This window comes from Schistocerca piceifrons, chromosome 1 (assembly GCF_021461385.2).
Source record: "Schistocerca piceifrons isolate TAMUIC-IGC-003096 chromosome 1, iqSchPice1.1, whole genome shotgun sequence".
NCBI classification, from domain to species: Eukaryota; Metazoa; Arthropoda; class Insecta; order Orthoptera; family Acrididae; genus Schistocerca; species Schistocerca piceifrons.
In genome coordinates, this window is record NC_060138.1 from 636,114,446 (window position 1) to 636,137,404 (window position 22,959).

At 42.4% G+C, this 22,959-nt stretch overlaps 1 protein-coding gene across 2 annotated transcripts in view; it reads right to left on the bottom strand.

Moving 5' to 3' along the window:
• LOC124786139 (long-chain fatty acid transport protein 1-like) overlaps nucleotides 1-22,959 on the bottom strand; it is a 390,437-nt gene that overhangs the window by 26,733 nt on the left and 340,745 nt on the right. For both annotated transcript variants that reach the window (XM_047254238.1, XM_047254239.1), the window contains exons 2-3: nucleotides 13,499-13,737; nucleotides 7,606-7,756 (exon numbers count right to left, since the gene is read on the bottom strand). In XM_047254238.1, coding sequence (XP_047110194.1) covers nucleotides 7,606-7,756; nucleotides 13,499-13,737 — 390 coding nt within the window. The remainder of the gene's footprint in view (nucleotides 1-7,605; nucleotides 7,757-13,498; nucleotides 13,738-22,959) is intronic.

Genomic DNA, 22,959 nt, shown 5'->3' on the forward strand with positions numbered 1-22,959 from the left:
ATGAAGGAAACTTCCTCTCAGAGCTAAAACCTAGGGAAAAGAAAATATATAAAAATGCAATAAAGGTGTTCTGAAAAGTGACAAATTAATCATGAATGTTGTCACTGTTATCTTATATAAATGGCATTTACTTTTCTTGTAAAATAAAAATTGAAAAATATAGAAATCTTAATTTTTCTGATAGACCTTCATAGTAACTGACAATGAGAGAGAGAGAGAGAGAGAGAGAGAGAGAGAGAGAGAGAGAGAGTGTTGCAATGTGAGGAAAGAAACCTGTGAAAAAAGGGACAGAAGAAAAAAATTGCGCTAGATGTGAACAACATGCTAATGATAGCTCAGTAGAGCTGAGAAATATTGAAACACTTCTCATGAAGCACTTTTTTCCCTGTTTTGCACTTGGATAAAATTTGAGAAAACATAATATTGCCCGTATCCTCATATGAGAACTAGGACTATTTTTAAACATGGAAAAAAGTGTAAATGTTGTCTTTTGTAAACTAGTCCATGGCATTGTGTAAATGTGTGTTGTTCTTATACATCAGTTATTAAATTGCTCAATATATCCCAGTCATTTCCATAGTCAAAGACAAATGTGATTCAATATGTAAGGTAACAAAGAGCTCTCATTGGTGTATAAATATCTCATATGAATTAAATTCCATGTCTAGATAGAATAGAGAATCAAATCTTTCAAATAGCACTGATAGTCAGAGGTAGTTGTGGCATTATACTTCAAAATACAGTTTCAAGATGTAGGCATTGACAGAGACATGGTTAGAGATTGAAGTGTGAGATGCAATAAGACTTTTGCATGTAAAAAAAATTTGCCAGCTCTAATTAAGCATCAATTCGTGGAAGCTTGCAGAGAATTTAAAGCCCGAAAAACAGTTGTGGTCTGGTCCCAGGAATTTGATAAAAGCAGAACAGATGTCCAAGACAAGTAAAACCATGTTGAAGGGTTGATTGAAGCTGACCATCATATTCATACAAGGTTCACTGCACACAAATTCGACATTGGCGGTGTAATGGATATCATATATAACACACTGGACTGCTGAGAGACATGGCAATAACTGTCAGACAAGAATAAAGCCAATCAAATGGTGTTATTGCTTCAGCACTTAATATGGTATGAGGGACAGGATGTTTCGTTCCTGAACTCTGTCATCACAGGGATGACATACGGGTGCAATGCATGACACTTAAGATGAAGCATGCATCAGTGTCATGGAGACATCTTACTCCTCAACCCCCATAAGAACTTCTAACCAGTCCACATAGGAAGTAAGGCTACAATGTTTTGGAACATGCAGAGTATGCTACTGGTCGATTTCCTCACCCATGGACAGACTGTTAATGATGTCAGTTATTGTGCCACGTTAGAACAGTTGCAGAAGGCATTTCAGAGAAAATAACCAAGATTACTTTGAAAAAGGTGTTGCATTGTTAAACAACAGCACATGGGTGCATGCCTTAGATACAAGTGATTTAGTGTGACATTTCTGACTGACTGTATTGGAACTCACTTTGTACATCCCTGATCTTGCATCAAGTGATTTTCGTTTCTTTGGATTATTAAAGAAGCACCTAGCCTGTCAGCTCATCAGAAGCAGACATTCGAAAGGCTGTAGTTTAGTAGCTTCTAGATCTGGATGCTGATTGCTTTTATGCCAGTTCCAACAGATTGATTTTCCAGTGGGGCGAGTGCTTACACTTTGTACATCCCTGATCTTGCATCAAGTGATTTTCGTTTCTTTGGATTATTAAAGAAGCACCTAGCCTGTCAGCTCATCAGAAGCAGACATTCAAAAGGCTGTAGTTTAGTAGCTTCTAGATCTGGATGCTGATTGCTTTTATGCCAGTTCCAACAGATTGATTTTCCAGTGGGGCGAGTGCTTAGACAATCCTGGTGACTATGAGCAATTTATTACGTATTAGTGCTTTAATAACTTTGTGTATCTCTCTGATTTCCTGAATAAACTTTTTCTCACAGCACTATTGTTGTTTAACTTTTGATCCACCATCATATTTCACTCCTGAAAATATCACACAGTATAACAGCTTAAAACCAGTCTGTTAAGGGGGACAATTCCACATGCTTTCAGAATGAGAGCATGCCATACCTAGCACATCTAGTTTATTTTTCAGATCACATTCTCAGAAATTTTTCATTGTTTCAAATTTGCAAAATAAGAGCTACTGCATGCATAAAATATAATTATGATTCACAAATCTAAACTACCATACTTGTGTGTACTACCACATCATTCAACAATTACAATAAGCTATTTCTTTTGTTGTCATGAGTGTTGATTTATTCATTAATTCTAGTATTTTGGATTGACATTTCGACAATTATTTGTGGAAATAATGAACTAGAGGAACTGGTTTTGTGGCAAATAAGACAGTCAATTTTAAATCTCACAGAACTTCTGTGAAACAATGAAAGCTATTACATTCAGAGGATTGCTTTGTGAAAGAAAAAATTGTAAAGATGCAAATGATTTTTCAAGCATGAAATTAAGATGGCATTATTTATTTTTCACAAATGATCATCATGGTCATAGTGTGGAATGTTTACAATCCCTTATTTAACATCTTGCCATTTCAATTATTTGCTTGTTTGATATATTTGTATATTATTTTTAATTATAATTGAAATAGTATTCTAATTATGTATAAGTGTAATATGACTAGCATACTGTACACAAATTTATTCCATGGAAACAATTACAACTTGAACACAGTATTTAAATAACATTCAGCGGGAACTAATTATGTTCACAAAGAGCCGTAGCAATACACATATAAAACTGAGGTCAAGTGTAGCTCAGCTAGCCTTAAATAGACTGGGGCTTGCGACGATATAATAATGCTGCAAGCGTGACCTTTTGAAAGTATGCAGGTATGTCACTGTGTTTCTCCTCTCTTAGGGAGATCGCAGAGCCTTAAAACATCCTCCTTGTTCTCTGGGTGTTCTGGTTAAGGTGTTGTGCTGCAATGGGAGCATACGGTATGAAGCAGTTTGGCTGCAGACACATTCTGTGTCCACCTTCCAGTATAAAAAACCAATGGCAATACTGGCTATGCCGGGACTGTTTCCATATTGACCTCGGGCATCAGGTCTGGTGATGGGGCTCGGAGTGCTGATGATACTGGTATCAGCGGTCGCTCAGGAACGGGTGGTGGAACCCCATTAGTTGCAGACTTTGTCTGGCAGTGACAGCTGGAATCCATTTAGGGCAACATCTGAAACTGTGTGTGGTGGCTGCATGGATTGATGTCCATTTGGAAGATGCAGGAGGTGTATCACTGTCCTCAGATGGCGTTTTGTTGAGTGGCTCCACCGTGAAATGGTATGAGTAGAGAAACTGATCTACAGTAATGTCAGATGAACAATTGGCAACATACTTTAAATTTCAATTTTGAACATTTTCTTTGGGTAATCTACCTCACCATTAGATTGTTGATGGAAGGGCAGCTCCAGGATGTGACAGATACCACAGGAATCGCAAAATACTGCAAGCTCTTACAATGAAAATTGTGAACCATTATTGGACCCTAACATCGTGGGCAAGCCTTTGAGTGAAAAAATTCTGAGCAAGGGTGGAATGATGGCAGCTGCGGATGTGGAAACACAACAAGCAACATGCAACGACCAATGGCCAATAAGCGTTGAGAAAGGTGCCATTGAAATGTGACGGCCTCAGTCAAGGAGACAATGATGCCTGCGGACCTGCTTGGTACATTGCACGCTGTGAACAGGAGGCATCCATGTGGTTAATGCCACCAAATAAGCCATGCCGAAACAAGTGACAATGGGCCAACACTTTTGTGCATGACACACCCCAAAGATCTGCACATAATAAACAGAATGTCTAAAAGCTAAACACTGTACACAACAGTGAATTGATGTCAAAATGTGTAATAATTATGGGTGTTGTGTGTTTGTGTGTATGTGTGTGTGTGTGTGTGTGTGTGTGGGGGGGGGGGGGGGGGGGGGTGTTTGTTGGACACACAAGAAGGTGGTGAATATGGCCAACCATGTTCTACAAATGTTATGATCTTCTGCAAAATGGGATCTGAAGCTGCAGCCTTCGCAATCTGTGTGTTAGCTACAGGAAAACCATTACCTGCCTGCTGTGCGGTGACATCAATGTGGAAACAAAGCAATTCCTCCTGATAAAATCCTAGGTCTGGACTGATCAGCAGGCGGGAAAAGGTTTGGGATTTGCGTATTGATTCATAGGGTGGAAATGAATCTCGTAGTTGTAATGCAAAAGCAAAAGAGCTGCATGTTGAATGTGATGTGCCACTTTATTTGGTAAAAATATGGAACAACTGAATTAGGAAGTCAATAATTTGTGAATGGTGGCAGGGTGGAATTTAGTAACATAGGGAAAAATGTGGAATTTCTTCACAGCAAAGCTTCCTTTTCTATCTGAGAGTACCTAGTTTTAGCAGGAGTCAGTGGTTTTGAGGCATAAACAATAGGCTGCTTGGAGCCGTTGGGATGTCTGTGAGTTAGTATTGCCCCAATCCCATACTATGAAGCGTCCATTATGAGGACCAAGTGAAGGCTTGGTTTAAATGTCATTCAGCATGGCACAGACTGCAACATGGTCTTAAACGTGGAAAACACAGTTTCTCAAGCTGAAAATCAGCAAAACTGAGTCCGTTTGTGCAGCAAGGCATGTAATATCTGCCAATTGTCACTGCCTCATGCAAAAATTTATGGTAGTAGGTGACTCTGCCTAGAACAACCTGAAGTTCTTTGACTGATATAGGGCATGGAAACAACACAATAGCAGAAACATGTTGATGCAGGGGTTTGAGAACCCTGTAAGAAATTTCAAACCCAAGATAAATGATAGAAGGTTGAAAAAATTGACATTTTTCTAAATTACACTTCATCCTGGATGCTTGAAGGACGGAAAAAAGGAATACTGAGATTTTGTAAATGTCCCTTAGCGGAGGCATTGGACACTACAATGTCACTGAAATAGCTTGCACAACCTGGCACAGATGCTCTAAGTTGTTCCAAAAAACAGTAGTGCTGCTGACTGCAAAAGGCAACTGCAAGTATTGGTACAGTCGAAAAAGTATATTGACAACTAACATACAATGTGACTCTGTATCTAAAGGGAGTTGTAAATAGGCACCGACAAATCAATTTTTGAGAAATATTGACCACCTAATAACTTTGCAAAGTGTTCACCCTGGCGCGATACTGGATATGTATCTGCTATAGACTGTGCATTAACAGAAACTTTTAAAATCCCTGAAGAGGCATAACTGGCCTGACATTTTCTTTACTATAACTAAGAGGGTAGGCCATTCACTTGATGCAATAGGCCAAACGATGCTAGACACCGTAAGGCTGTGTAATTCATCATAGACGTAATCTCTGAGTATCACTGGAACCGAATGGGCCTGGAAGAAACAAGGCCAAGCAGAAGGCTTCATCATAACGTGTGCCTGAAAATTGTTGGCAAATCCCAATCCAAGAGAGAAGACAGCAGAAAACTCAGAACATAATGCATCTAATGGTGTGTACGGCACTTGTCCAAATACTTCATCTGAAGTGGTAAAACCAAACAACCTAAAAGGATCTAATCCAAAAAGATTCTTTGTGCATACAATATCTGCAACAAGAAATTTAAGTGACTGGACTACTGACTTGTGGGTCACTCGGGCAGAGAATTGGTTGTGAAGAGGAATGCTATGTTTATTGTAATTTACTAACTTTCGTGACACAGGGAGAAGCAGAGGGGAGCCTAAGTCTATATAAGCTTGTGAATTTAAAAAGGTTACCATAGTTCCTGTATCCACTTGTATGTGCAGAACTTGATGAAAAACCGTAACATCAATGAAAAGTTTGTTTGGTGCTGCAGAAATAGCTCGTACAATATTTATGCCCATATCCACATCCAGATTATTGTGCTGAATTTTTGCATTACAAACAGAAGCAGTGTAACCTTTTTGTTGTAATTATGATATATAACACAGTATTTTGGGCAGTCTGGGCCCTCAAGGTTAATGAAACAGTAACAGCAGGACAGTAGTGTGGAATGTGTACATTGCTGTTTACTGGTCTGTTTACTTCGTTAATGTGGCTGCTGCCTCGATGCTGCGATTGTGTACAGATCGTTGCGACCATGTCTTCCCCCTCCAAACTATCTAAAGCTGGTGTGGAGAAGAGGGTCTGATTGCTGATACCTCACACCATGACTCAATTTGGTTAACTGCAGCTCGCGACATCTCGATTGACTGTGAAATAGCCTAAAACCTCTGAGATGGATGGATTTTCACACTGCAGGGCACACACACACACCTCATGAGCCAGACTTAAATGAATGATTACATCTCTCATCATCTAATCAGCATAGGGCTCTTTATGTGCATTGGACACAAAATGACAATGGTGCGTAACCACTAGAATTCAGCCACCCCTGCCCGATAGGGTTGATGTGGTTGCGTCCTACAGTGATAAAACTCAACCCGGGATGCAATAACATTTATTTTGAAAGAAGTTCACATATTTGGTCAGACATTAAAGAAGACAGATCCTGCAAAGAGGAGAGTTGACATAGGACTTTATGCATTCTTGGCAATATCCATTAAAGGAACAATCATGGCATAAAAGAGTGTCATTGATCCCAAAACCTTGAAAGTGCTGCTGTAGACATTTTTCATGCGTGTCCCATTCCTCAACAGATGCCCCATATATAGAAAAGGGAGGCAGGAAAACCGTGGTTGCTGGGGAGGGCAAAACAGCAGGTGACACAGACTGAGGTGCATGCTGACTAGACAAAACAGAGGCATCTGCAATTGATGGCACAATGCTGTGGCAAATGGTTCTTGCAGTTCGACCAACTGACATTAAAATGTCCTCTGTAACTCCATCAGCCATCGTGAGAATAAACAGAGGACCAATCAGTGTAGAAATTTGCACAGAAAACAGGACCACACTTGTCACCAATTGTGTTGTAATTAGGCACAAGCACAACAAGACCAGCAGACTGGACACAACTTTATTCCACGGGATCATTAACAACTTGAACACAGTATTTATGTAACATTCAGCAGGAACTAACTCACACACTTAACTATGTTGTCACCTGCCACTCATTAACAGACTAAAGTATAAAATGGAACCAACAATGAGATAACAAGATAAGAATGCAGTGCAAGGGTTAGCACCAGACTGAAGCTCTTGAGTTAGTCCATGAGATGTATTGGCTTATCTCTTTGGGTAAAGTACCATCATCATATAAGGCCAGGAACTGCATTCCGCTTACAGCAAATGATTCTTGCATTGCGACCAACCGACATTAAAATGTCCTCCGCAACTCCATCAGCCATCATGAGAATAAACAGAGGACCAATCAGAGTAGAAATTTGCACAGAAACCCATAACATTTGAATAAAATTTTCAAATTACCTGACAGGTTCAGTTTTTATGTAGTTTATATGTGTCTCCCATCTTTCTTAGTTTAGTACCAGTAATGAGTAATGTTAATTTGAGTTCCCTGCATCCAAATTGTTGCATCAATAGTTCCAGATCTAATATTAATATTTATTACTATTGACAGTTTGTAGTACCTGGCCAAATGTCCATTCCTCATCTTCAAACAGCAGGCAAGGCTTGTTTGGGTGCTTCTTGGCATGCTGCTGGAAAATTTCCCCAATCGATATGTTCTTCTTCATATGACTACGCACTTGCAGCTTCAAACAGATGAATCTTGTCAAGGCTCTGGAAGGAAAAATGTACTATTTGTGCTATTCATGTAATATCATGCATATGACCGGTAGACTATGATGCTAGTTACCAAAATATGTCAGTAACTGTTGTAAGATTACGGTGTATTATTAATTTTTACTTATGGGCCGTCTGACAGCAACTGAATAAAACACAATTTTAGTGCCATACGCGTTTCGCCTTTATTTTCTGCAAGGCATCATCAGTGGCAGGTTGCGTGGACAATTTCCTACATATTACGCTCCTGTTGCATTTTTGGTGTTGTTGTTCTTCTTATGAACGCCATTTTGCGGTTTTTTTCCCATTCCACAACACTATGCACTGAACGCTTGTTTGCAATGCTTTAAAACAAGCGTTCAGTGCATAGTGTTGTGGAATGGGGAAAAAAACTGCAAAATGGCGTTCATAAGAAGAACAACAACACCAAAAATGCAACAGGAGCGTAATATGTAGGAAATTGTCCACGCAACCTGCCACTGATGATGCCTTGCAGAAAATAAAGGCGAAACGCGTATGGCACTAAAATTGTGTTTTATTCAGTTGCTGTCAGATGGCCCATAAGTAAAAATTATTAATATACCATAATATTACACGCAACTGAGGAAGACAGGACTATAAAAGTTGTTGTAAGATGTTGGTATTTATATACACTATGTATCTGTATTTGAACTATTTATTTTCATTTCATTGTGATGGCAGATTTTATATCATTAATCAGGTCATTGCTGGATGAATAAATAAATTACACAAAAATGAAAATTACCAAAATCACTATTTTAGGATGAGTCTGACAGTCGATGGATAAACAAGAGAAGTAAGTATTAGATTGAAAAAATTGGAGATAAGTATTTTTGTGTCTCCTGTTTTCGCAATTGGAACAATGTGCAAGGGAATTGAAACTTAACAGAATGCACTGTAGAGGTGCATACTGTTATTTGAAGAAAGGAAAAAGGGACAAGGACAGTAACAAAGATAAAGAGATAGAGGATCTATGACAGTATCAATACAGTAAAATACAATATGCTATTTTTGCCCACTCAAAGAGCTTGAAAATTATCTCCTATTGAAAGTACTACACTGTGAACCATGCTGCTTTTCATACATGTGCCCTGTAAGTAGCACGTACTTTATTGGTTCACCATGGAGCTTATTTTGCTTTCACTTGCTGCTATCTCAATAAATTGTCTTATGAAGGCAATGCAGCTACAGACAGTATTCTTTCTGGAAAAGTAAATTATACTCTGTAATATTTATTATGAAGTAACATGTACAGTATGCCAGCAAACAAACTTAGAGGTAGAGTCTACCAAGGTGTTTCTGAACCTTACTTAACAGTATGAAATTACAATATGGAGAAACTAACAGCAATACCAAAAAATAATTTTTGTAACAATAAAAAATTAGGATTAAAAAAACTTACTCATGCATAACTGCCTTGCAAAATACAAAAATTTATAAACATTTCCATCTCTGTACATGACAGAATAATAGTTCTTTTAATAATAAGGTAATACGTTACAAGTAATAACATCCATTCAAATGACAAATGTAAAGCTAAGCCGTGAAGTATACCACACAAATAGAGTTGTTAATAAAGGTCCTTCATATGCAAGTGTTCATCTTGTAAAGTACCTTCCAAAGATGCTTATGCATAATGGCATGAAAGAGAAGATATTCCAAAAAATTTTGAGGACTGAAACTTCTTTGTAGATTTAAACAGTGAGCTACCCCTGGATTCAAACACAAATTCAAATTGACACTGACTGAAAAAGCCTATGAACTTATAATCCCAGATGTTTTATATATGATTGAGATTAAATGATTTTGTGGGACAGCCAAGCTGGGATGGGGTGCTTGAGCAACATATGGGTGCAGCCCTGTGAACACAGCCTCCGTCATCTTGAAAGGTGGGAATGTCCTCAACATACTTACCATGACTGCACAGAAGGTGGTTTGTTAATGGAGAATGCTGAAATAAATATCCTGGTTCTTGTTCATGGTAATCCAAAGGTATGGCCTAAAGTCATGGTACCAAAAACAGCCCAAAAATATCACATAACCACCACTGTCCTGAACTCCACACACTTTGGGTTAAACACCTCATTGGGTCATTGGTGACCCTGATCTCTTGGATCATTTGAACACAGGCAAAAACTGCTCCTCTTTGGACAAAATTAGCCTCCAGTCTGCTACTGTCGAGTTTCTACATTGTGCGGCCCATTGGAGGCAGTGCAGCTTCACCTGCTGCTGCAAGCAATGGCCATTTGCAAGATAATTGACTCGAAATGTTCATTGCATGCAGTTTCCTTCACAATGTTTGCCTGGAAACTGGCCAAGACAGGCCTGCATTTACTGATGGCAGCAATTCCTGTTGCATTTGAAAATGATTGTCAATGATCAGACTCAAAACTCATCTCTGTCGTGTGTCAGTTAGGATATTTTTACAATTCCTGTTCTTATGCTGTGTTCAATTGCTGTGAGTGATACACCATTTCTTGTAGAGCTGTTGGACAGCGTGCTGATAAAAAAAAATCAGGCTAGTTCATTCACAGTGACAATGGGCACAATAAAATATAACAGTTCTTTCTGCCACCAAGTTAGGTGGTGCATTGGTCAGCACACTGGACTTAGATTCAAGAGGACAACAGTTCAAAATCACACTGGTCATTCAGATTTAGATTTTCCATGATTTCTCTAAATTGCTTCAAGCAAATGTTGGGATGGTTCCAGTGAAAGGGCAAACTGATTTCTTTCCTCATCCATCAACAATCCGAGCTTGTGATCCATCCCTATTGACCTCGAGTTAATAGGATATTAAACCCTAACCTTCCCTTCTTCCTGCATGTCTATGACCACCAGGGAACTGAAACCTGGATTATCACATTTGTAATGTAGCATTTAGCCACAGAGCCACAATTTGAGTATGTATTGTGCAAAGTTCAAAATATGCTGAAAGAGAGCAAATTGCAACAATGAAGGAATGAATGTAGAGTAATGGAATTTCTGAAATATATTTGTACAGGTAACATATTTAACCGTCACAAGATCACAGGTTAATCTAAGCAAGAAATAAGCCATTGCAAATGTGAAATGCTAGTAAAATAATAACTGGTGTAACTGCCAGAATGTTGAATGCAAACATGCATACATTGTAAATGTGATGGATGTTAGTTTGTGGGAGGGAGTTGCGTATGTGTTGTACTTGGTCAGTCAATACAGGGACAATTAATGCCCGTTCTGGATGATGCTAGAGTTGTTGTCTGATGATGATGATGATGTCCCATATGTGTTAAGCTGGAGACAGAGCTGGTCATCGATCAGCCCAAGGTGACATGCCGGCATTCTGTAGAGCATGTTGGATTCTAACAGCGGTATGTGGGCAAGCGTTATCCAGTTAGGAGAGCCCCTGTGTTATACTCTTCATGAATGCTAGCACAACAGGTCGAATAACAAGACTGATGTACAAATTTGCAGTCGGATTGTGTGGGATAACCACGAGAGTTCTCCTGGTGTTGTACAAAACTGTAACCCAGACCTCAACTCCAGGTGTAGGTCCAGAGTGCCTAGCATGCAGAAAGGTTCGTTGCAGCCCCTCAACTGGTCACTTTCTAATCAACACATGGCCATCACTGGCACTGAGGCAGAACAGCTTTCATCAGAAAACACAACAGACCTCCACCCTGCCCTCTCGTGAGTTCTCGCTTGACACCACTTAAGTCACAAATGACGGAGGTTTCGGGTCAGTGGAATGTGCACTATAGGGTGTCTGGCTCAGAGCTGTCTTTGAAGTATTAACCAATTTGTAACAGTTTGTTGTGTCACTATGGGACGAATTACTGTTCAAATTGCCACTGCAGATGCAGTACAGTGATCCAGAGCCACGCACTGAACACGATAGTCTTCCCCTTCAGTTGTGTCTTGTGGCCATCCAGAGCCCAGTCTTCTTGCGACTATACATTCTCATGATCACCGCTACCAGTAATCGTGTACAGTGGCTACATTCCTGCCAAGTCTTTCTGCAATATCGCAGAAGGAATGTCCAGCTTCTTTTAGCCCCATTACGTGATCTCATTCAAACTGTGTGAGGTGTTGTTAATAGTGTCTTTGTCACTTTAAAAGCGTTCTTGACTAACGTCAACTCACATCGTAAAATCTCAAAGACAACTGACGCTCACAACCATTACAGCATGTATTTAAGCCAAATCCGGTTTGTGCTACTAGCGCACTTTTATGCAACTGGTGTGAAATTCGAGTAGACATCATCTTTTAGACACAAAAAGAGGCCTACCAATTTTCGTTTATGTTAGACAACTCCTTCTTGGTGTTACAATTTTTTTCTCGTCAGTGCATTTGCAACTGTAGCAGAGTAGGCGAAAGAAGTTCACAACTCGTAGCGTTGTTGCCAGCTTTCTACTCCTCAATGTGAATGGCTGTGCACAGATGTCTCTACAGCTGCGACAACACTGTAGTCAGGCAATCATTGTAGGCAAAACCACCCCCCTCCCCATCTCCGGGTGATTCGAGCCAAGGCACATTCTCGACTCCGCCTCTTCAAACTCCTTTCTGACCGCACATGGGGTCTGGACCCCTACATCATCCCCGACACTTACAAAACCCTCATCCGCCTCATCCTCTGTTATGCCCATCCCGCCTGGATCTCCGACCCTCCCACCTACTATAAGTCCCTCCAAATCCTCGAGTGCTACATGCTCTGACTCGCCTATCGCATCCGTCTCCCATGCGCCAGGCGGATTCTATATGACTTGATTCCCTTCCCGCACCTTCTCCTTTTCCTCAAACAGGTACGGATCCTTTACACCTCCTGCAAGCTCGACCCGCTTGTCTCGCCCATCCCAGCCTGCTGCCGCACCTGTATTCTTGCACCTCACCTGCTCTCCATCTTCACACCCTCTCCCAAGGTGGCTTCTGCCAAGTCCCCCTCCCTGATGATGTCCTTGTCCCGTCCATTTACCCCTCCTACCAGCTCTGACTCTCCCCTCCCATTCCCCCCTTTTTCCCCCAGGGCTCCCTCTCTCCCTTCTCACCTTCCTTCCTCCCCCCTTCTCTCCCACGTTTCCCGCTCCCACTCCTCTCCCCGGGTTTCCAATGGCTCCCCTCTCTCCACGCCCCTGCTCTTCCTTCTTTCTCCCACTGGCTCCATCCCCTCCTTCCCGCCCTCCTACCTCTCCCTTTGACTTGGAGGCCCCCCCCCCCCTTCGTCAGTGCGAGTGCTTCGCCGACGATCGTCGCCCGTGTTTTCTGTGCGTCAGTGTCTCTCCGTTTGTGTACAGTGTCTTCATCAGTGTTTTCTACTGCGTTCACGTCTCCACGTGGATGTCTACGTCTGTTCAACTGGTGCCCCTGTTCACGTACAGTGCCTTCCGTCGAACGACTTCTGCTTTCTTGTACAGTGTTCATCATGTGTTTACCATGTTTTTTTTACGTTTTCTATGTCTTCCGTGTATGTATGTTGTGTCTTTTGGCCGAAGAGTGGCGTATGTAGGCCGCTGCTGGCCCGCGTCAGCTGAGGAATGAAATGACAATGAAGGAAAAAAAAACACTGTAGTGTTGACATTGGGAACCATGTAAAAGCGCATTATATGATGCGTTCAGGTAGAAGTGCGAAGCAGCCGCGCCAAGCCCATTGAAACTGTCAAGGAGCTTCTCTCGCCGACTTTACTATCGGATCGAAACCTGTGCTACTGAGAGGAGTATTTGAAAAATAAGACTACTGACTTGATGTCCCTGGGCGCCGTAAGCGCGGCGACGTAGAGCCAGTGGAAGCCGCCGCTGGCCGCCAGGTAGGCGACGGCGGCGACCAGCACGAGCTGCACCAGGTTGATGGGGCCGAGCAGCAGCCAGACGGCGGCCGCGCACGCGCACGCCGCCGCGCCCACCACCAGCATCACGGCCGCCAGCCGACACGCGCGCCCCCGCCGCCCCGCGCAACACCCACCGCCTTCCAAGTCCCGCTCCTGCTGCAACAATGCGGCGCCTCATCGCACTCCGCTTCTGCCTAATCGTCGGAGGAAAAGCTGTTATTTTCATATTATTTTAGGGTGACCAGATGCAATTGTTTAAAAAGGACAAACAGCTTCAAAAAGGAGGACAAAGGAAGAAAAAAGAGGACACATCAAACGGGTCAACTGCAGATGAGGATACCACCGGTCAGCTTTGGACAAGTCACGTGACTGCCGGGAATTCCCGGTAAAACTAGTAGTTAATTGTTACTGATGGTCAGGTGGTGGTTAACTGAGCAATATAAAAAAAAAAATTTAAAAATTTGATAGTGGTGACAGTGTGGAGTCAATTGCTTTGTTATGTCAACAACACGGAATTGTTTACAAAGCGAAAAACGTAAGACCATTCACCTCCCTTCATTCGACGCACCGCTACCAACATCTACAGTTCAAGAAACAGCTGACGACATGTAAACTGTACTTTAACCTCCCGAGTACAAATAAATTGAATGACTATGAAACAATGAAATAAAACCATGACAGTTAATCTCTCGAGTTATTTCTTACCTTTGTTGGCCACTGAGACGTATGTTCCAGCTCCACATATCTTCCATTCTGCTTCAAATTAATTTCTCCCCTTCTTGAAAGCCGGATATTTGCAGGAAAGGACATTAGAAAATGTACACTTTCGTTTACGCATAGCCAAATATTTTACGTAACTCATTCGGTTAAAAATTACAATAAAAAATCACATGTGCACTACAGGAAGTCAAGCCAATACAAAGCAAAGATACGAAACGAAAGTTTTAAATAATCGATATTTGCATTCACTTATAGGTCGATCAACGATAACATAGACGATCCTGGTGAAACATACTAACACCGCCTTCGTGCGTGTTTATCACGAAGGCTGTGCCAATAGTTAAAGTATTTAAGAAAAGAGCAGTAGAACGGGATGAATTGTAAATTTAACTGTGTTACGCTCAACTTTGCGAAAAAGCCGGACACTGTAAAAATCCGCCCGGACCCCGGACAAAGAGCTAAAAAGGAGGAAGAGACGCACGTTTAGTTACAGGTTCATTTAGTAAGTGCGAAGCTTCACAGAGCTGCAAAGCCAACTCTAGTGACAGGTGCTGCAAGAGAGGCGTTCTGCATCACAGTGTGATTTGCTGTTAAAGTTCCAACCCTGACGTTCTTCGAGGAGTCAGCCAGTATATTGCTTTCTCCCAAGTATGTCCCGGAAAAAGATCAACAAGATAAAATTCGAGCTAACACGGAGGCTTACCAGCAATCGTTCTCTCCGCCAACCATACGCGACTGGAACAGGAAACTGGGAAGGCACACTGGTACACAAAGCACCCTCCGCCACGGAGTACAGGTGTAGATGTAAAACAATGGCAAGAAAGGGGTACGATAATAGTCTTTGTTCTCCACAGCAAAATTGCAACTACAAGTTCCTTTTAACACTACAGTTGTATAAAATCATCCAGTCTTTATATCAGCTGGTTTACGTTCCCTCTTTACTGACTTCTGTTTTGTGATTTCTCTCTTAATGTATACAATTCAGCGCAAATCATAGCATTTTCAAGAAACCAAAGTCGCAAATTATGATAACTATACACACACTAGTATAAGAGAGATCGCCGGCCGGAGTGGCCGTGCGGTTCTAGGCGCTACAGTCTGGAACCGAGCGACCGCTACGGTCGGAGGTTCGAATCCTGCCTCGGGCATGGATGTGTGTGATGTCCTTAGGTTAGTTAGGTTTAATTAGTTCTAAGTTCTAGGCGACTGATGACCTCATAAGTTAAGTCGCATAGTGCTCAGAGCCATTTTTAAAAGAGATCCAGTTCAAATGGTTCAGATGGCTCTGAGCACTATGGGACTTAACTTCTGAGGTCATCAGTCCCCTAGAACTTAGAACTACTGAAACCTAACTAACCTAAGGACATCACACACATCCATGCCCGAGGCAGGATTCGAACCTGCGTCCGTAGCAGCCCCGCGGTTCCGGACTGCAGCGCTAGAACCGCACGGCCACCGCGGCTGGCAGAGATCCAGTATGATGGGATAACAGTGCCGGAAGAAATTTTGTTGAAAAGGAAGCAAAATTCCTTGGCGTCAGTGGTGTCGAGAAACAGCTGATATCGTTAAAATTGGACAAATGTCCAGAGCCCTATGGAATCCGTACCACACACTATACTGAATTTGCGGCTAATTTAGCGCCTCTCCTAACTATACTCTATCGTAGATCCTTCGAACAAAATACTATGCAATTTTTTTTGGAAAAAAGCGCAAGTCCCATCCGTCTACAAAAACGATAGTGGAAGTGACCCACAAAACGACCGTGCAATATCTTTGACATTGATTTGTTGCAGAATCCTAGAACATATTCTGTGCTCTGCTACATGCCAAACAGCATGGATTCCGAACACATCTATCATGTGAAGCGCAACTCACACTTTTGTCACGTGACATGCTGAAAGCCATTGATTAAGGCAGTCAGATAGATGCAGTGTTCCTTGATATCCGAAAATCATTTAACTCAGAACCATTTCTAGTCTTATTTTCAAAAGCACGATCACATGGAGTATCAATTGACAATTGTGACTGGATCAAGGACTTCTTGGTAGGGAGGACACAGCATGTTATCTTGGATGGAGAATTATCTTCATATGTAGAAGTAACTTCTGGGAAGTGTGTTGGGACCCTTGCAGTTCACGTTGTATATTAATGAGATTGCGGACAATATTAATAGTAACCTCAGGCTTTTTGCAGACAATGCAGTTATATGTAATGAAGTAAGGTTGAAAGAAGCTGCAAAAATACAAGCTGTACATGAAGTCCGGGAACATTTTCAATTATTTATTGCACAAGAACTAAACATTGTACAGATGTCATACATACTGCATTTTGAAGAGAAACTCAGAAAGTTTTATTTACAAACATTCGATATGTGAACCATGAGTGACCCGGCAGACGTCAATACGGTAATCGAATTCTTGCCATGCCCGTCCCAGCATGGCATCGTCGACTGTGGCAATCGCTTCCCGTATTCTCTCCCGGAGCTCTGCTACATCACGCGTTAGAAGCGGTACGCACACCAGTTCTTTAACGTGTCCCCACAGAAAAAAGTCACACGGAGTGAGATCTGGTGATCGGGGAGGCCTTTTCATGAAACAGCTGTCCCCTCCTGTAGCACGGCCGATCCATCGATGCGGCAGCTCCGTGTTCAGGTACCCACGAACTTCACGATGAGAACGGGGCGGAGCCCCATCCTGCTGAAAGATGAACGGAGAGTCCGATTGCATTTGAGGCATCAGCCATTGCCGCAACATGTCCAAGTAGGAATATCCAGTGACAGGGTTCTCGGTGAAGAAGAATGGCCCGTACAGTTTTCGACGTGACAAGGCACAAAAAACATTTACCTTTCGGGAACCACGCTCAAATTCAATGCATTCGTGTGGATGCTTTGTACCCCAGATTCGACAATTATGCCTGTTCACTTTCCCATTAGTGTGAAAAGTGGCTTCGTCGCTAAAACTTAAGCGATCAAGAATGCCATCCCCATCCTGATTCAGTTGTAGCAAGTGTGAACAAAACTCAAAACTCTTGTCTTTGGCGTCGTCATTGAGCTTCTGCACTAGCTCCAATTTGAATGGTTTCATAGACAGCTTCTGTCGCAGGACTTTCCACATTGTTATTGGAGCCATTTCGAGTTCATGGGATACACGACGCACAGACTTCTTTGGGCTCCTTATGGATGTCTCGTACTCGCTCCGCATTCGCTTCACTCACACTGGGACGTCCGCTTGTCTTTGCCGGGCATAAGCAACCCGTCGTAACGAATTTGCTGTGCCAGTTGCAAATGGCCTTCCTTGTTGGTGGCTTCTTGCCGTACTTGGTTTTAAACATCCGCCGTGCGGTTTGAGGTGCCGTGCCACGGATTGCGCGGCCCCTTCCGCCGGAGGTTCGAGTCCTCCCTCGGGCGTGTGTGTGTGTGTGTGTGTGTGTGTGTGTGTGTGTGTGTTCTTAGCATAAGTTAGTTTAAGTAGTGTGTAAGTCTAGGGACCGATGACCTCGGCAGTTTGGTCCCTTAGGAATTTACACATATTTGAACAATTTTTTTCTAAATATCCGTTGAAGAGCTGTAGCACACGTGTTTTTGTCGAATTCAAAACACACAGAAAGGTCGCTCCGCACCTGAACTCGCCTTGTTTGCGGCTAGCGCTGACTATCGAAAAACTACCAAACTTCACTGTGGCGGTATACACGGAAAAAAAACTTTCAGGGTTTCTCTTCAAAATGACATATATATGATATCTGTACAATGTTTAGTTCTTGTGCAATAAATAATTGAAAGTGTTCCTATACTTTATGTAAATCCTGTATTCAGTCAGATCTTGATCAGATTTAAAAGTGGTGCAAAGATCTTCAGAATAGTAAAATTTTGCGCTTCACAAAGCAAAAAACTTTGTATCCTATAACTATAATATCAGTGGGTTACAGTTGGAATCGGCCAGCTCATACAAATACCCGGGTGTAATACTTTGTAAGGATATAAAATGGAATGATCGACATAGGCTCAGTAGTGGGTAAAGCAAGCGTAAACTTCAGTTTATTGGTAAAATGCAGGGGAAGCGCAATCAGTCTACAAAGGATATCGCTTACAAATCATTCGTGTTACCAATTCTAGAACTCTACTCAAATGGGTGGGACCTGTACCAAATAGGGCTAACAGGAGATATTGAATGTACATAGAGAAGGGCACCACGAATGGTCACAGGTTTGTTTGACCTGTGGGAGAGTGTCACAGAGATGCTGAAGAAACTGGACTGACAGGTTCTTGAAGATAGCTATAAACTTTCCCGAGAAATGCCACTAACAGAGTTTCATGAACCAGCTTTAAATGATGATTCTAGGAATATACGGCAATCCTCTACGTATAGCTGACATAGGCATCGTGAGGACAAGATTAGATTAATCACGGCACCCTCAGAGCCATTCAGTCGTTCTTCCCGCGCTTCGTACATTAATGGAACGGGAATAGCTCCTAATAACTTGTACAATGATTTGCAGAATATAGCTGTAGATGTAGATGTCTTGCAATGATATGGACTTTCTGCTTATCTACTTCCCTTATCAGTCCTATTTGGTACGGATCCCAGCCTGACGTCGGCCGCGGTGGCCTAGCGGTTCTAGGCGCTTCAGTCCGGAACCGCGCTGCTGCTACGGTCGCAGGTTCGAATCCTGCCTCGGGCATGGATGTGTGTGATGTCCTTAGGTTAGTTAGGTTTAAGCAGTTCTAAGTCTAGGGGACTGATAACCTCAGATGTCAATTCCCATAGTGCTTAGAGCCATTTGAACCATTTGAACCCAGCCTGACGAGCAACACTCAAGTATTGATCGAACGAGTGTTTTGTAAACTACTTCCTTTGGTGATGGACTAAATTACCTGAGAATTCTTGCAATGAATTTCAGTCTGGCATCTGCCTACCCGCGATTAATTTAATATGGTCATTCCACATCAAACTGTCCTGTATGCGTACTCCTACATATTTTATGACGGTAACAGCTTCCCGTGATTGTTCTGTACTTGTGTGATCATACAACAAAGGATCTTCTGTCTATACATTCGCAGTATTATACATTTGCTTATGTTGAGCGACAACGCCCCTCCTTGCACCAAGCATCAGTCATCTGGAGATCTTCCGCATTTCGGTACAGTTTTCTAACGTAACGACTTCTCTATGTACGACAGTAAGATACGCTAATAGCGTCGTGAAACTTCCGATGTTATCTGCTAGGTCATTTATACAGGGTGTTACCAAAAGGTACGGCCAAACTTTCAGGTAACATTCCTCGCACACAAAGAAAGAAAATATGTTATGTGGACATGTGTCCGGGAACGCTTACTTTCCATGTTCGAGCTCATTTTATTACTTCTCTTCAAATCACATTAATCGTGGAACGGAAACACACAGCAACAGAACGTACCAGCATGACTTCAAACACTTTGTTACAGGAAATGTTCAAAATGTCCTCCGTTAGCGAGGATACATGCATCCACCCTCCGTCGCATGGAATCCCTGATGCGCTGATGCAGCCCTGGAGAATGACGTATTGTATCACAGCCGTCCACAATACGAGCACGAAGAGTCTCTACATTTGGTACCGGGGTTGCGTAGACAAGAGCTTTCAAATGCCCCCATAAATGAAAGTCAAGAGGGTTGAGGTCAGGAGACCGTGGAGGCCATGGAATTGGTCCGCCTCTACCAATCCACCGTTGACCGAATCTGTTGTTGAGAAGCGTACGAACACTTCGACTGAAATGTGCAGGAGCTCCATCGTGCATGAACCACATGTTGTGTCGTACTTGTAAAGGCACATGTTCTAGCAGCACAGGTAGAGTATCCCGTATGAAATCATGGCGGTGAATAGAGGAAGTACAGTACATACTGACGAAACTAAAATGGGCTCTAACATGGAAATTAAGCGTTTCCGGACACATGTCCACATAACATCTTTTCTTTATTTGTGTGTGAGAAATGTTTCCTGAAAGTTTGGCAGTACCTTTTTGTAACACCCTGTATATACTGTATATACGAGGTGTATCAAAAGGTACGCTACAACCTCACTGCGTTATAGCATCCAAACAAATAAAGATTTTCACACCATGTATGGCTTATGTGACAAAATTTTGTTTCTGTTTGTTCCGGGTTGTCGCGAGTGAAGCATAATGACAACGGTTCAAGGAAAGGCTCAGTGTGTGGAATGGTTTATTCAGACCAGATAGGGCGCTTAAGTTCACGAGAATTTGCGAACACGGTGTAGGAAGCTCCCACTCTCGCGGACGTCGATACGCCTGTGGTACTGGGATTGTATGCAGCCAGGAAGCGTTTGGTGTGAAGCATCATGCTGGACGTCCTGGAAAAAGTGAAGCCGATGCAGAACGGATATGACTGGCTTTTCAACGTTCACCGCGGACGTCTGGTCAGAGGGCGTGACTGCTGGTGATATCCGTGTCTGTGTACCACATGTAGACCGTATCACCATAGCAGTTTGCTATTTTACGTCCGCATTAATTTTTACACGTCTATACATGCGAAGTTACTAAGCGTCCGAATAGGATGTACCGCTTCAAATCCCGCCGATGTAAGACATTTTTATCGCGAGTGATTGCCGTCATTCAAATCTTATAAATAGTGTTATCTCAACACTGTGAAAGAGGGTCAATAAACATTAAGCTGAATCAGCGAACAGAGAGCGTGACGACTTCACTACAAGACGGCCTTATCTGCTTGCCAACCGATTATAATTTTAATCATTAAGGTTTATGTGAAACAAAGAACTACGTCGATTTTCCAAAAACTAACAAAGCGAAAATTTGCAGTTTTTCATTTCTAGATTTGCCGATTCTTGACCCAGAGTAACCGTTCTCCCCATTGCAAGACGGATGTTTCTATGAGCGTGAGAATTTAGTTACATTCTGCATGAAAATGAAATGATCGTATGGCATTATTGGCCGGGAGGCCCCATGCGGGGAAGTTCGGCCGCCGTATTGCAAGTCCTTTTTAGTTGACGCCACTTCGGCGACCTGCGCGTCAATGATGATGAAATAATGATGGACACACAGCACCCTGTCCCCTGCAGGGAATCGAACCAGGGCCCCCTGCGCCATAGGTGGAAACGCTACCGGTACGCTATGGAGGCGGACTACGTTCTGCATACTCAGGATGGAAGAATGAAACATTGTTCACAGTATTGATCATGCAGCTGCGGAGTGTGCGGTGTGTTTGTGATGGGCAGAATCGAGATCAATGAATCTTCAATCATGCTCTAGAGAACCAAAAGGAATTGAATAGGTATCCGAGAGCGTTTATTAGAAGAACCAACAACTATTCTTGTTCTAGTTTCCAGTGCTGCCGTTACCAAGCGATCCAAAACGTGAAACAAATAAGAGAGAGAGAGAGAGAGAGAGAGAGAGAGACAAAGGAAGAGAGAGAGAGAGAGAGAGAGAGAGAGAGAGAGAGAGAGAGAGTTGACGTATGGACATATCCGAAAGAAAACTCACCAGTGTTAGTGAAAAAACGATCTGCTAGACCGCCGTTGACACTAATAAACCGTCGCAATACCTCGTCAAAAATTCGTCACATCAGAATATTTTTAAAAGATGAAGAGGAGCTTCATTTACACCTGCACTCTGCGCTGCACAAGCTGTCGTTGTGAAAGCTCTGGTGGTCCCCTGCGCAATGCGTCCACGCGCTGTAGTCGACCGGAAGAGAGGCCCTAGTCGCTTAGCAAACAATGTTCTGACTGACCGACCGACCTGCTGGGAAAATACTTATCGCTTTTACTTCAAGCTTCCTCTTTAACTTCGAAAACCCGCACTAGCTCGCTTGTTTTCGACTGCGCAAATAGAGCAATCTCTTCAAACGTGACAAATACCCGTAACTTATAGCACGTAGTGTTGATAATTTATCTTCAGCGACTATTTTTGTTGTGAAGAACTGAACGGGAAAGTTTGGAAGGTAACCTCCCACAATAAGGCGTTGTAGTTTTACTATTAATTATTTCAATGCATACGATTTTTTACGTATTTCAGCTAAAAAGTAGCCTACATTCCCATTCTATGGGCCCGATCAAAAATACGCATTTGTCGCTTTGATGTGTACGAAGGCTCCACATGTCAAAAGCTCTCTCTCTCTCTCTCTCTCTCTCTCTCTCTCTCTCTCTCTCTCTCTCTCTCTCTCCTAACACACTTTTCCAATTTGTACTGTTTCCTCATGTAAATTTACCTGTCTCCTATTTATTTTAGAATATTCTTCGAGTTACGGAAATAGTAAAGCAAGCGTCCTTGATGGCAAAACGTCTATTCTCTCTACCTGCGAACAGAATCACTTTTGGTGGTCACCAGCTTCTGTTTTCATTGTGGTGGCCATTTCGATTCTTTCGATTTTTTTATAAACATTTGCTATCCCCCGTGAGCACAACCCTACGCTAAGGTCAAAAACCAGCCACATGACGTAATTATATTCGTCGTCGTAGTCGTCGTCGCCCGCCACAGTGGTGGTGGTGGTGGTGGTGGTGGTGGTAGTAGTAGTAGTAGTAGTAGTAGTAGTAGTAGTAACTCATTTTATATGCACAACGTATTGTCAACCATGAAGAGAATCCATAAGAACGTCAGATTAAATGTTAGATACAGCCCGAAGGTCCTGGTCTTGCTAGGTAAAATAAATA